This window comes from Mobula hypostoma, chromosome 18, assembly GCF_963921235.1.
Source record: "Mobula hypostoma chromosome 18, sMobHyp1.1, whole genome shotgun sequence".
Classification (NCBI taxonomy): Eukaryota; Metazoa; Chordata; class Chondrichthyes; order Myliobatiformes; family Myliobatidae; genus Mobula; species Mobula hypostoma.
In genome coordinates, this window is record NC_086114.1 from 41348877 (window position 1) to 41363615 (window position 14739).

At 41.9% G+C, this 14739-nt stretch overlaps 1 protein-coding gene across 1 annotated transcript in view; it reads left to right on the forward strand.

The window, feature by feature from the left end:
- LOC134358205 (fatty acid-binding protein, intestinal-like) overlaps positions 1–14739 on the forward strand; it is a 40138-nt gene that overhangs the window by 5158 nt on the left and 20241 nt on the right. The window contains exon 2 of the mRNA XM_063070203.1: positions 10126–10231. Within this exon, the coding sequence (XP_062926273.1) occupies positions 10165–10231 (67 nt within the window). The 5' untranslated portion in view covers positions 10126–10164. The remainder of the gene's footprint in view (positions 1–10125; positions 10232–14739) is intronic.

Here is a 14739-nt window from a genome sequence, read left to right on the forward strand (position 1 = left end):
TGGAGTGCCCCGGAGCACATGGCTTCCAGCAGGTACATGTGGATGTCAGATGTGTTGGCTGGAGCGGGTGCTGCAGGGCCAGGTGGTTCTGGTACTCAAGGTCCTAGATGATCGGATGTAGGATCTGAGAGAATGGAATTTTGGACAGAGGGTCAATCTCCATTTCAGCTGGATCAAACTGTTGTGACAGGGTGTCTGCCATGGTGTTCTTGGAGCTGGATCATAAGAGATAGTGAAGTTGAATTGCTGAAAGAAGAGGACCCATCAAGCCTGACATGGGTTGAGTTGGTGGGTCTGTTGAATGGATATGAGGTTCTGGTGGTCAGTCCAGATCAGGAAGCGCTCAGTATTTCCCATTAGCCAATATCTCCATTCCTCCAAGGCCCATTCAATGGTGAGTAGCTTCCAATCTCCTACTCCATAACGGCACTGTGTAGACTTGAACTTGCGCGAGAAGGTGGCGAAAGGATGTGTCTTCCTGTCTGATCCTCGCTGGGAGAAGATAGTCCCAACGCCAACATCGTATGTGTACATCTCTACCACAAAAATTTAAGAGGGTTTGGATGGTGGAGAATGTGAACAGTGGTGAAGCACCTTTTAAGCTCCTCAAAAGCATGATCCACGATAGCCAACCGGGTGGAACGGCAGTAGAAGTTAGAGAAACTCAAGCAGTGCTTTAGTTGTTTGAGAGACCACAAGTCAGGGCCATTCAATGACAACATGCATTTTCTCTAGGTTCATGGTTATGCCTTGAGGTGAAAAGATGTAACTGAGGAAGGAAAGGACTGGAGTGTGGAACTGGCATTTCTCTAACTTGCAATGCAGCTAGTTTTCACGAAGACACTGAAAGACTGATCAGAAATGACAGGCATGGTCTTAGGTGTCCTTGGAGAAGATAAGGATGTTGTCAAGGTAGACGAACATATACCTGTCTAGCATGCCTCAGAGGATCTCATTACTGAAGGCTTAGAGAATGACGAGACTGTTGGAAAGTCCAAACCTCATCACTAAATATTCATAATGGCACTGGAATGAAAGGTAGGAGGAGCTTACCAGATAGAGGCCCCCAGGCTCTACCTGGTGGTACTGTTCTACTGGCCGTAGTGGCATTTGATGCATGCGTGATCGGCGGCTCTATAGCAAGCACGCAAGTTTGTTTCTCCACTGATGCTCACACTCTTGGGTGGGTAAGAGAGCTCTCCCTAACTGCTGGATTCTGGAGTTATTGATAATGAGGGTCCTGCTGCCTGAAATAGCCTTAGGAACAGAATTAGGGTACAGGCTGATGAGTAGGAGGGCTGTTCCATAAGATGCTTGTCAATTCAGAGGGCCAGAGCTCATCCTTCCAGCACTCTGAGAGGCCATGATGGTAATGGGCCAGCAGTACTTCCTCATTCCAACCGCACTCTGAGGTGAGGGCTCTGAATTCCATGGGTTAATGCAGTGCGAGCTGTGATCCAGGCAAAGTATCTGATCTGCTGCTCCCCACCCCGCTCCACCCCCTCCACTTCCAAGTTGGTTGAAAACCCGACACATCTCAGCAATGAATTCTCATATTTATTGCAAGTGGAGCTTTTATTCTCCCAGTTAGCGGTGGCCCAGGTCAGAACTCGCCCAGTCAAGAGAGAGAGATGCTGAAGGCAAATTTGGCTCAGTCCGTAGAATACAGAGATGGCTGAACACACAGTGCAAGACACACTGGACAGGAAGTTATGGCAACAGGTTAGGAATCCATCGAAGTGTTCATCAGCGGAATCCGAGGCTCAGAGGGAGGAGGGTGACGGCTGCAGGGTTGCTGTACCGAGATGGAGAGTTGGAAGAGAGAGGCAAGCAGATGATCAATGGTTTCCTGCTGCTTCTGTATCATGTGATTAGGTCAATGGACAACTTCCTTTAGGTGAATATACACTGCTAAGTTAATTGAGAGTTCACTCAACATTTCAGGAAATATAGAGGAGGCTTGACCTAAATGAAGAGCAGCAGGGACAGTTCGGCAGTGAGCAATAACTTTAATAATAAGCTGCAAAGTAACAAGCCATGAGGGGCCACAAAACAAGAAAGAACAGATGCTCAAGCAATAAAACAAGGTAACTGACAGCTAGAAGCAACTGGTTGAGACTGGATGATTTGATGTCTGAACAGGGACTGTGGATGAGAGTTGGGTTTAGATAGGCTGCAGGTGATGAGTTGGAAATGAGTGGGCTCAGCTCGGCTTGGAGTGAAGTTGGAGAAGTGGCACTTGGTGATGCTAGACTGTGAATGGTGTGGGGGCGTTGGGAAATAGTGTAGGTTCAGGTAAGGGTGAGGATCTGAAAAAGGAACCGGAAATGAAGGATTCAGGAGAGTGTGGGTTGGCAGGAGGAGGTTGAAATGAAGTTGAATGTAGATCTGGAAATTGGAAAAAAGAAGCATAATATTGGAGTCATATCAAGTAATGGAGAGAAAGGGCAGGATTTTTGAAAAAAAAAGGAAGACTTTAAGGTATTGTTTAAATTTGACCCAGAACAGCTTTCTTCAATCAATCCCATTAAATTTACTTGAGAGTTGAAATCTACTATAGGGGATAGAGATCGTGCTCATACTTTGAGAGCAGGTAGTGTGTTTATCATTTGTAAGGATAAGGAACAGTGTGAAAATGCATAATGTTTGAAGACTTTGCTCAGCAAAAGGATGTTATCTACATTGCCAAATGAAAATAAAGGTATTAGCGATGTTATAATGGGTGTTCTGGTGGAGGTTTCAATAGAGGAGGCTAAATCTCATTTATTGGGAGGCAAGGTTGGGGAAGTAAATAGATTGCAAGTTGTTAGAAATGGGGAACGGATAGTTTATCAGTATTAATACATTTTGATGTAGCAAAGCTCCCTGATAAAGTTAGTTTAGGGTATGTTATTTATAATATATGAGCTTATATTCCACCTCCACTTAGATGTTATAACTGTCAGAGATTTGGGCATGTTGCGGCAGTATGTCATGGGAAACTAAAGTGTAGTAAGTGTGGTGGGGAACATAAGTATAAAGATTGTGGAGAAGGCATAAAATCTAAATTTTGTAATTGTGGAGGAGAACATAGTGCAGCCTATAGAGGATGTGAAGTGCTTAAGAAGGCAGCTGAAGTTAAACAGGTTAAAGTACAGTTAGATGTGTCTTACGCAGATGCCTTGCAAAAAGTTAAACTGAATGTTGATAAAGTATTACCAGTCAGAGAACAGACTGAAGTGAATGAATATATATCGGCATTGCAATTCTCTTACTAAAGAATTGAATTGAATTGACTTTATTACTTACATCCTTCATGTACATGAAGAGTAAATATCTTTACATTATGGCTCCATTCAAATGTGCAATTATAGTAATTTATAATAAATATTATGTACAACAAGACAGTCAATATAACATAGAAATACAGTTGCGTCAGCATAAATTAATCAGTCTGATGGCCTGGTGGAAGAAGCTGTCTTGGAGCCTGTGGTCCTGACTTTTATGCTGCGGTACCACTTCCCGATGGTAGCAGCTGGAACAGTTTGTGTTTGGGGTGACTCGGGTCTCCAATGATATTTTGGGCCCTTTTTACACACCTGTCTTTGTAAATGTCCTGGCTAGTGGGAAGTTCACATCTATAAGTGAGTCGGGTCTCCAATGATATTTTGGGCCCTTTTTACAAACCAGTCTCTGCAGAGTCCTGCGATTGAGGGGAGTACAGTTCCCATGCCAAGCAGTGATGCAGCCAGTTAAGATGCACTCAATCATGCCCCTATAGAAAGTTTTTAGAATATGGGTGAGCCATACCAAACTTCTTCAACTGTCTGAGATGAAAAAGGCACTGTTGTGCCTTTTACACCACACAGCTGGTATGTACAGACCACATGAGATCCTCGGGTGATGTTTATGCTGAGGAACTTAAAGCTGTTCACCCTCTCACAGTGGTGACACAGTCATGGGTATACACAGAGTGAAGGAGGGGGCTTGGTATACAGCCCTGAGGGGCACCTGTGTTGAGGGTCAGAGGGGCAGAGGTGAGGGAGCTCATTCTTACCACCTGACGGCAATCTGACAGGAAGTCCAGGATTGAGCTACACAAGACAGGGTGAAGGCCAAGGTCTCTGAACTTCTTGTTGAGCCTGGAGGGAATTATGGTGTTGAATGCTGAACTGTAGTCCAAGAACAGCATTTTCCAGATGTGTAAGGATGGTGTGTAGAGCTGTAGCTATCGTGTCATCTGTCGATTGGTAGTGTTGGTAGGCGAAATGTAGGGGTCCAGTGTGGATGGCAGCAAGCTGCAGATGTAATCCTTGACCAGCCTCTCAAAGCATTTGCTTATTATTGAGGTGAGTGAGACAGGACGCCAGTCGTTTAGACATTTTACCTTGGTCTTTTTAGGTACAGGAACAATAGTGGATTCTTTTGAAACAGGAGGGCACTCTTCACTGGGAGAGGGAGAGATTAAATATGTCTATAACCACAGAATTCCTCATGTTTGCGTTTTTATAACCACACCTGCCAGTTTTGCCGCACACATCCTGAGTACTCACCCTGGGATGCTGTCCGGTCCTGCAGCCTTGCGACTGTCCACCTGTTGAAAACACTTGTGTACGTTGGCCTCAGAGATGACTAGGCTGCCGGCCACATCATCTGCAGGTCTCCTCAGGGGCTCAGTATTGGCGACATTGAATTAAATGTAAAAAAAGAGATTTAGCTCATCTGGGACAGAGTCATCGATGTTGGAAACTCCACTGCATTTAGCTTTGAAGTCTGCAATGGCGCTTGCCATAAGCTGCATATGTTGTTGGTGGAAAATTGAGTCTGAATCTTGTCTCTGTATTGTTGCTTCGCTGCCTTGATGACTTTGCGCAGATTGTAGCTGCATTTCTTGAGTTCATGTTGGTTACCGGCAATGTAAGCTCTGTCTTGCGTGGTAAGTGCTGCTGGCACGGAAATGTTGATCCAGTGTTTCTGGTTTGGATAGACTCTGACCGATTTCTGGGGGACAACATCCTTGATGCACTTCTGGATGAAACTCATGACCTCATCCGTGAACTCAGAGACATCTCATCATGGAAGACATTCCAATCGATGTCATCAAAACAGTCCTGCAGCATGGAGGCCAATTGGTCAGACCAACAGTGGACCGTTTTAACTATGGCCACCTCTTGTTTCAGCTTCTGCCTCTACTTGTGCACCAAAAAAATGGAGGAGTGACCTGATTTTCCAAATGGGATGAAGGAGCGTTTGTGGAAGAGAGAGTATCAGTGGTTAAGTATGCTATCTCCCCATGTGCTCACCTGGAAGTATTGGCAAAACTTCGGAGAGACTTTAGTCAGCGATGCTCTATTAAAGTTATCGGAGATGATGAAGGCAGCCTTCGGGTGTGCAGATACTTTACTAGTTGATAAAATAATGTTTGTGTTGTTCTAGTGGATGTGGTGAATTGTACTGCTCGTTCATCTAGTCATACTAAGAAGATTAAAATTATTGTGAAAGCTGCTGAGAAGTATCTTCGTATAATCAGCGTTATGTGGGAAGCTGTAGATGAAGCTCTGATGGGTGGTGTATCTGTATTTCAGCCTACTTGTGAAAGTACATAATGGGATTAAGAATATTGCAGTGGAATGCGAGAAGCCTGATTTCTAATGGTCAAGGCTTTAAGAAGTTTATTTCTGATTTATCAGATCCTCCCATTGTTATATGTAGTCAGGAAACCTGGTTGTTACCACATTTAAGTTTTTCTTCACAGGATTATATTGTAATTAGGTATGATAGGTTAGTTGGTAGAGGGGGTGGTTTTATAAGGAAAGGGATAGAAGGTAGAGTTGTGGGTGTGAATGAAGTGTATGAGGCACTCACAGTAGAAATATTTGATTCAACAGGTAGGGGTACTAAAGTGGTTAATTTTTACTACCCACTTGGAAAACTATTGATTGATTTGTTAGAAAGTACGTGTGGCTCTAGCTCACTAAAGGTTGTATGGTGTGGGGATTTTAACACACATAGCTCACTGTGCGGTTGTTCATGGAACTATGGTAATGGTTTGATTGTAGAAGAATGTTTAGGTATTTCCCATCTTGTCTGTCATAATGATGGGAGGGGAATGATATTTAATGTTCATATTTGTTCTGAAACTGCTATAGATTTAACTTTAGTTTCAAACATTCTGCTAGAGTGTGTGTGGGATGTTATGGGAGATGAAACCTTGGGGAGTGATCATTTTCCTGTATTTATAACCTTGTATTTGGATATATATAGGGGACAGGAGGTCACTTTTGGAGGTGGAATTTTGGTAAAGCAAATTGGGAGAAGTTTAAGGTTCTATGTGATGAACAGGGCTGAATGTTGAAGTTATAGAAACATAGAAAATAGGTGTAGGAGTAGGCCATTGTTGATGTGGATTTTTGTAGTGAAAGGTTATGTCACATTATTCATGAAACTTCACTGGAAGTAATTCCTATTAAAAAGGGCATTAGCAGGAGAAAGGCTGTACAATGCTGCACTGAGGAGTACGCAGAGACAGGGAGAGAAATAAGGAAAGTTAAGTTAAGAAGTATCACTTCCAAGTGACCATATTAAGTAGAAAAGTGCACAGGCCGTGGAGAGGAAAGTAGTGAAGAGTGAGATAAAAGGTTTACTGGAGGTCACATTGGGATGGCAATGGAAGGGATATTAAACATGGAAATGATTGAGGAATGATTAAGGAAATGGGATTCGTAGGGATAGTAGCATTCCAGTATTGATTCAAAAAGGTAATATGTTTGTTACTGAAATAGAGACAGTTGAATTACTGGCTCAGTCATTTGCTGCAATTCATAATCAAGATAATTTAAGCGAAGAGGTTAAACAATCTAGGGATAAAGTTTTAAATGAATACCCAAATGTGTTGTCAGCCATCTGTAGCAATGATAGTATCTGAAAAATATAGCATTTTCTTTGTGTGAATTTGAAAAGGTTATTAATAAGTCAGATATCTCCAGGAAAAGGTGATATATGTTATGGTATATATAAGCATATGACTAACAACTCTCTTGTGATAATATTGGAATTTTTGAATCATATTTGGAGGTGAGGCCATCTTCCTTCCTGTGGAAAATGGCAGTAGTATTGCCTATTCTAAAACCTGGGAAACCCCCATCAGATCCTTCTAGTTATAGACTAATATCATTACTGTCTCATCTGTGTAAACTTATGGAGTGCATGGTAACAGAGCGTTTGAGTTATATTTTGGAAAAGAGAGATGATATAGCATTTCATCAGAGTGGATTTCAGAAAGATTGAATGACATTGGATTCAGTTTTATGTTTGGAAGATGGTATTAGGAAAGCACAGGTATATAAGTTGTAAAAGCAGTAAGTTATGGAAGGAATGTCTTTTGATTAAATTATGGAAATTAGGAGTGGGGGAAGATTGCATAATTTTTTTCTGAGTTTTTTATTTGGACAGTCTGTGCAGGTAAAGGTGGGTAAAGTATATTTGGGCTTCTATGAGATAGAAAATCGGACCCTGCAAGACAATATTTGTGGTCCTTTATTGTTTAATATTATGATTAATGATATTTTCTCTGAGATAGACACTGGGGTGGGTAAATCACCATATGCAGATGATGGAGCTTTATGGATTAGAGGTAGAAATTTCAATTTAACTTTACATAGGATGCAATTAGTGATTAATAAGGTCAAACAGTGGGCAAGTAGATGGAGATTTAAGCTTGCAGTAGCTAAAACACTAGTTATGCATCTTACAAAGAGGATCAATAGACTTGCACTTGATTTGAAATCATATGGTCAAACTCTTGAAGAAGTGGTAAGATTCCTAGGCATATGGATAAATGCTAAGCTGACATTGAAGCACCATATCAGTAAAAGAATTGATGAATATAAAGGAGCATTAAGTATTCTCGGGTGTCTAAGTGGGTATTCTTAGGGTACTACATGAAAATCTTCGTTGACTGTTTATATTTGTTTAATTAGATTTGTGCTTGATTATGGCTATGTGGCTTATGAATCAGCTTCATCTTCAACTTTAAAATGTTTGAATGTGGTAGAAGCACAGGCTTTAAGATTGTGTCATGGTGCTGTAAGATCGTCCCGTTTTGGCTTTATTGGTGGGAATGGGATAATTACCCTTACAGTTGCGGAGTTTGAAGTTGACGTTAACGTACTCACTTCAATGGAGGGGGCAAAAAAAAATCACACTGTTAAAGGTGTGTTGGCGGACTGTTGGGAACATCACAAGAAGAGTGTTTTTAGTTTTGGGTGGCTGGGTTCCTATCATGCACAGAATATGGGTTAACTGGATTATGCAATATACCCATTGTATGCCCCACTGCAGCTTTTTCAGTAATCCCCACTTTGGTTTTTTCCAGCAACTTTAGTTGAATTTAGTTGACATGATTTAATGAAATCTAAAGATCTGATATGACTGAGAGTCTGTTGGTTCATCAATATGTTAAGGAAGATTATTATGAGAAATTGTTATAAAAATTATCCATTTTTACTGATGGATCTAAAGATAATTTAACTGGGAATGTTGGTGTGGCTACTTTTCTTTTGCCTGAATTACAGGTAACAATAAAGAAATGTCTTGCTAACCAGTTATCAGTATATACAGCAAAATTCATTGCCATCATTTTAGGCTTACAGTGGGTGGAGTAAATTTGTCCTTGCAAGGTTGTAATTTGTTTAGATTCATTTTCAATTTTGACTAGACTTAAAGCAGGTCATTCTAGCAGTAGGACAGATTAACTGTTGGAAACTCTTCAAACTTTATTTCATATTCAAACTATTGTTTTAATTTCTTCTTATGGAACCCTGCACATAGAGGTGTTGAGGGGAATGAGTGGGTTGATTGTTAGCAAAAAAGCTGTTAAAAGTTCATCTGTGGATGTAGACCTTCCACTTAGCAAATCAGAAGCTAAGGGGTTGGTGGGGTTCCGAATTAGGGGATTATGGCAAGACTTGTTGGATAATAGGCATAAAGGGATTCACCTTTACAGAATACAGTACATAAAACTGTTGCGTTGATGAGAGAAGGATGCACAACGAGAAGGGAAGGAATTATATTGACCCAACCTAGAATTGGGTATACTATGCTTATTAATTCCATATATCTTGTTGGAAAGCTCCACTCTGGGTTGTGTAGGTTTTATTATCATTATGAAAAAGCTAAACACATTCTCTTACAATGTGAGGCATGTAGGGTTGAGATAAATCAAATGCAGGCCTCGCTATTACCTTTGGGGGTTGATAGTTTTCATTTGAAAATGTTAAGTTATGGAAGTGGTTTTAATTTAATTGACAGTATTGTCTTTCAATACTTACCATCTTTGGGGTTATTTAGCTTTCATTTGATAAAGAACTAGTAAGGGTTTTACTTTCCAATTCTCTACACCACACTCCAATCCAGTTGGTGGTGGTAATGCACATTTAAGTTGGAATGCCAATGCCAATCACCATTAAGAGTCAGAAGAAGTTGGAAATGAGTGGCAGGTGACTCCTGTTAGCTGGGTGGGAGCTGAGACCTGTCTGTCTGTGCAGGCCTGACAATCTCATCCTCATCACGGCCATTCTAAATACTGTGAGCACTGTGGATGAGACTCTGAGCGTGTAGCATGGATCTAACAGGGAGGGTCCCCCGTGACTGTCAGCCTTGCGAAGTCTTCCTGTTTGTCGGGGCATTCTGCCAAATGGTTCTGACAACTCGCTCAGGGAACCATCCCACTATTCTGTCCTCCTTCCACAAGGCTTGCAGGATGTTCCACGCCGACAACAGCCTCGTGGATATGTGATCCACGGTGGTTCCTGAAAAAAAATTCCACTAAGGACTTGTCACGTGACAAAGTCCACCTGACTGGGACATTGTGTGGCCACAGAGTCAGGCTCATCCTTTGCAGCACCAGAGACAGGTAGTGTTTGCGTACTTGGGTTCAATGAACATGTTGTAGCAGTCACAAGCAAAAGGATAGAACCTTGGACCACAAATAAATAAAACAAAATAAAATGAATAAATACTGTCAAAAGATCAAGGGAAGATGTGTAGGCTTTTTCCTTTGGGTGATCTTGGGAACTGAAGTGATTCCATCTCAGCAAGTTGGACTTGAGCTTCACAAAGTATCTTAACTCTGGCTTCTTTTACCAGGTTAGCAACAGAGGACATAGTTTCAAGAAACACTGAGCCATGGCTTTCAGTGGATATTGGAAAGTCTGCGAAAATGATAACTTTGAAGCATTCCTCATTGCATTGGGTAAGTCAAAGCTCCCAGACCTCCAAAAAACCGAGTAATTAGTGTACCAGTGGGATGTATTTTTACTGGCACTGACAAAGTCACCATTTCCCCAAAGATTGCCAAGCATATCAATGAGGAACTTAACATTTGAACAAATAGTTAAAATATAAAATTATGTGTCTGAGTGATTAATAAAAGGTGTAACAAGATGGATGAGCTATCGATCTAAGCAGATATAAATGTGCTTGGTCCTCATTATGGAGATGTGGGACTGTTCCCAAGGTTGTAAAGTGGATTCTCTATGAGATTCAGCTGTTAGTTCCTCAGAAAAGATGGACAAATTGAAGAATGGAGGACTCATTGATAGGATATGGTTGAACAAAGAAAGGAAACCAAAAGAGCTCAACTCAGAAAGTAGGAATGTAAAATCAATATCATTGGCATTAAGCAATACTACTACTTGGAGCAATTTCAACTGTTTTAACATTAATTATAATTTTTGACAAAGCACAAATCATAAAATAGATCAGTTTGAGATATGATGACATCTCCACAGATAGCGCCATTAATCTTCACATATAGTTGGCCAATTGAATTGACAGAAGTATTTTGAAGAATTAATTTTCCAGAATACCATGACCAAAATCAATTATGTAGTAAGTAAATTTGAAATTGGTATCTGTCACTGAGAGATTGTTAATTATTCATAAAGTGAACTGTTAGGAGGAATGTTCATATTGTTACAGAGAATATAATATTTTAAAGGATATAATATTTTAATTATTTTCAAGGATATGAAGGCAAATCATCAATGATAAACATTAAAATAATTCATAATTCTCAATGAATAAACATACTGATTGGGAATAAAACCTGAGAAAAAGTTGTTTGACCATCATCAACTAAAGATATCAATGTAGAGATTAGGCTAAAGTAAAAACAAATGATATTAAATTTTAGGAGCATGAGGACTGTTAAAAGTCAGTGAAGGGTGATCAACACATTGTTCAACAATGAGATCAGATAGGACAGTAAATTAGCAAAAAAATAAAGCAAAAGCAGATTAAATTGAATTCTATAAAGGAAGATAAACATGTGGTATTAAGAGCAAATGAGGATCCACCAGATACTATGGCAGGAAAAATTATAATGGAAATGAACGACACAGTCAATATGAACAAATATTTTCATCTAAAAGCACACATCAAAGTTGCTGGTGAACGCAGCAGGCCAGGCAGCATCTCTAGGAAGGGGTACGGTCGACGTTTCAGGCCAAGACCCTTTGTCAGGACTAACAGAAGGAAGAGTTAGTAAGAGATTTGAAAGTGGGAGGGGGAGGGGGAGATCCAAAATGATAGGAGAAGACAGGAGGAGGAGGGATGGAGCCAAGAGCTGGACAGGTGATTGGCAAAGGGGATATGAGAGGATCATGGGACAGGAGGCCCAGGGAGAAGGAAAAGGGGGGGGAACCCAGAGGATGGGCAAGGGGTATAGTCAGAGGGAGAAAAAGGAGAGAGAGAGAAAGTCCAAATCTCTTACTAACTCTTCCTTCAGTTAGTCCTGACGAAGGGTCTCGGCCCTGAAACGTCGACTGTACCTCTTCCTAGAGATGCTGCCTGGCCTGCTGCATTCACCAGCAACTTTGATGTGTATTGCTTGAATTTCCAGCATCTGCAGAATTCCTGTTGTTTGAAATATTTTCATCTGCCTGCATTTAGAAGAAAAAAGGTGTACATGATTAAACTAGAAGCCATGGACCCAAGGACAGAGAGCCACTTATTCATTGATAACTTCAGAATCAAAGTCAAAGTTTTGTGCATAAGTACATGTATGCACAGTTGCAGTGAAAAGCTTACTTGCAGCATCACAGGCACCGAGAATCATATTAATAGCATTCAGAGGGAAAAAAATTAAGAATGAAGTATACATAATTTTTTACAAGAAACAACAATATCTATCATTAAAGATCCTCCCCTTCCAGGCCATGCCATCTTCCTGTAGCTACCACTGGGCAGGAGGCACAAAAGCCTGAATCCCAGCTGCTTCCTTTCAACCATTCATGAACCATCAGCTACAACCTTTAATCAATACAGATTAGCACACTATGACCATTTTGATCACTTTGCACTAAAATGGAGGTTGCCAGAAGGTGAGGATCTTTGATAGTAGATATTGCCTATACAAAGTGCTGCAGAAATGAACATCTAAAGGCTTAGAAGTCTATTGGACTCAATGCTGTCAATCAAAAGAGTGGGAGAACAATTGGTGCAAGTACTGGTTTCAATTTCTAAAACTGGATGTTGTTGTGGTGGTGGGGGTGGTGAGGGGGAAAATACCTCACAGGAGCTAGCGTCAGGAGTCAGGTCTCTGGCACTGCAACCAGCTCTGGTGGTCAAAGGAAAATGGTGGAGTCAAGCAGGGCAATAGGGATTAGAGGGCTCGATTGTACAGGTGACTCTGTGGCTGCAGAAGAAATACCAGGATAGTGTGTTGCCTACTTAGTACCATGGTCAAGGGTGTCTCTGTATAGGTGCAAAACAATCTTGAGGAAGAGGGTGAACAGCTAGAGGTCATTGTGCATGTTTCTACCAATGGCATAGCTACAACAGGGATGGGGCCCTGCAGAATGAGTATGGGGAGTTCAGTGACAGGCAGGACCTCACAGATAGAGATCTCCAGATTATTCCCAGAAACAGATGCTAGTGAGGTGCGAAGTAGAAGGCTGGACTAGATTAATGAGTGGCTGAGGAGCTGGTGCAGGGGACAGGAATTCAGGATCTTGAACCATTGGGATCTCTTCTGGGGTGGAGGTGACCTGTACAAGGGGGGTAGGTTGCACTCGAATCAGAGAGAGGCCAATATGCTTGCTTGGGTAATATGCTTGAAGTTTGCTAGGGCTAAACGGGAGGGTTTAAACTAGGTTGGCGGAGGATGGAACTCTCAGCAGGAGCAAGTCATGAGATAAATCAGCAGCCAGTGAGAGCAAATTTAATAATCAGGTTAGCCCAGGCGCACTAAAGGGAGTGGAAGGAATATCCAGTTAAATTGCATTTTTTTTTCCAATGCATAAGGATTAACAAGTAAAATGGATGAACTCAGGGAACTGGAATTTTAAAAACAGAAACAGAAAGGCAGAACTGTCAGCACGATGTTCCAGGATACAAATGCTGGAGGTGTGAGAGTATAGGTAGGTGAGGAAGGGTTATTGCCTTATCAATAAGGGAGCATATAATAGCAGTGCTAAGAGATTACACCTTTTGAGGATCATTCAGAAATACCATTTGGGTTGAACTTAAATGGAAGATGGGCAGTGTCACAGATTCTTGGATCATTGGAACCTCTTCTGGGGAAGGGGTGACCTGTACAAGAAGGATGGTTTGCTCTTTTGGCCCAGTGGAAGTCCTAAGACTCATCACACTTGCAGAGTCTGCCTCCTCTTCATCACCCTTGGGCTCAGTGGCTACCCGCTCAGGTGCCAGATTCTCTGCGTGCCCTTTGTCCTGAACTCCAGGGCCATGTGGTCAAATTCAGAGCAGTGGAGATTTCTGGGGGGCCGTGAGGAATCCACTGGTACTACTGTATTCCCTGGTTTATGAGAGCTCGGCCGTGTGGGGAATGGAAAGCCAGAGATCCTGAATCTTGTGGTGGCCAGTATATCGTACAAACACTAATTGTCCTGGGCGCAACTCTACATCCATTGTGAGGTTCCCGGAGGGCAGAGACCAGGACTCTAATGTCTTTTCCATCTGTAACGCAGCCTGGCCATGGACCACGTTTAATCAGTCCTGATGCTGCTGGATCCACTCTCCCAAATTCAGCCCCCAGTGCAATGTCTAGGGCTCCGGCTAGAGGAGAAAATATGGAGAATACCCAGTGCTTTGATGCTCCATAGTGCCATAGGCAAAGACAACCTCAGGCACCTACTCCACTTATTTCTTCTCCTTCTGAGGGGAAAGGATGCAAAGGCAGTTGTGAAGTGTCTGGTTAAGCTATTCACATTGCCCATTGGCCCGGGGGTGATCTGGAGTTGTTCTGCTCTTCCAGATGCCATAGAGTTTACACAGGAACTGGATCACCTCAGCGTCAAAACACCTCCCTTGGTCTGAGTGTTTCCAAGTTGGCGCCTTGATCGCGTGTTGGCACTGTGACAGTAAACTTGGAGAATATATCTGTCAAAACCAGCACATTCTCCCGCCCATCTGACGATGGCTCAAGCACTGTGAAGTCCATTGCTACCACTTCCAATGGCCTGGATACAATCAAGTTGCCCATTGATGTTACTATTTTGGGCTGTGGGGCGTTGGACATGATGCATCTCTCACAGGACTTGCAGAACTCAACATCATGATACATGCCTGGCCAATAACATCGCCCACTCACCAACTTGAACATTCTTTCCACCCCCTGGTGTCCATGGCCCCATGCATTTTAGATTATGAAGACACGCAGTCCTCTTTTATTGTCATTTAGTAATGCATGCATTAAGAAATGATACAATATTTCCTCCAGTGTGATATCACAAAACA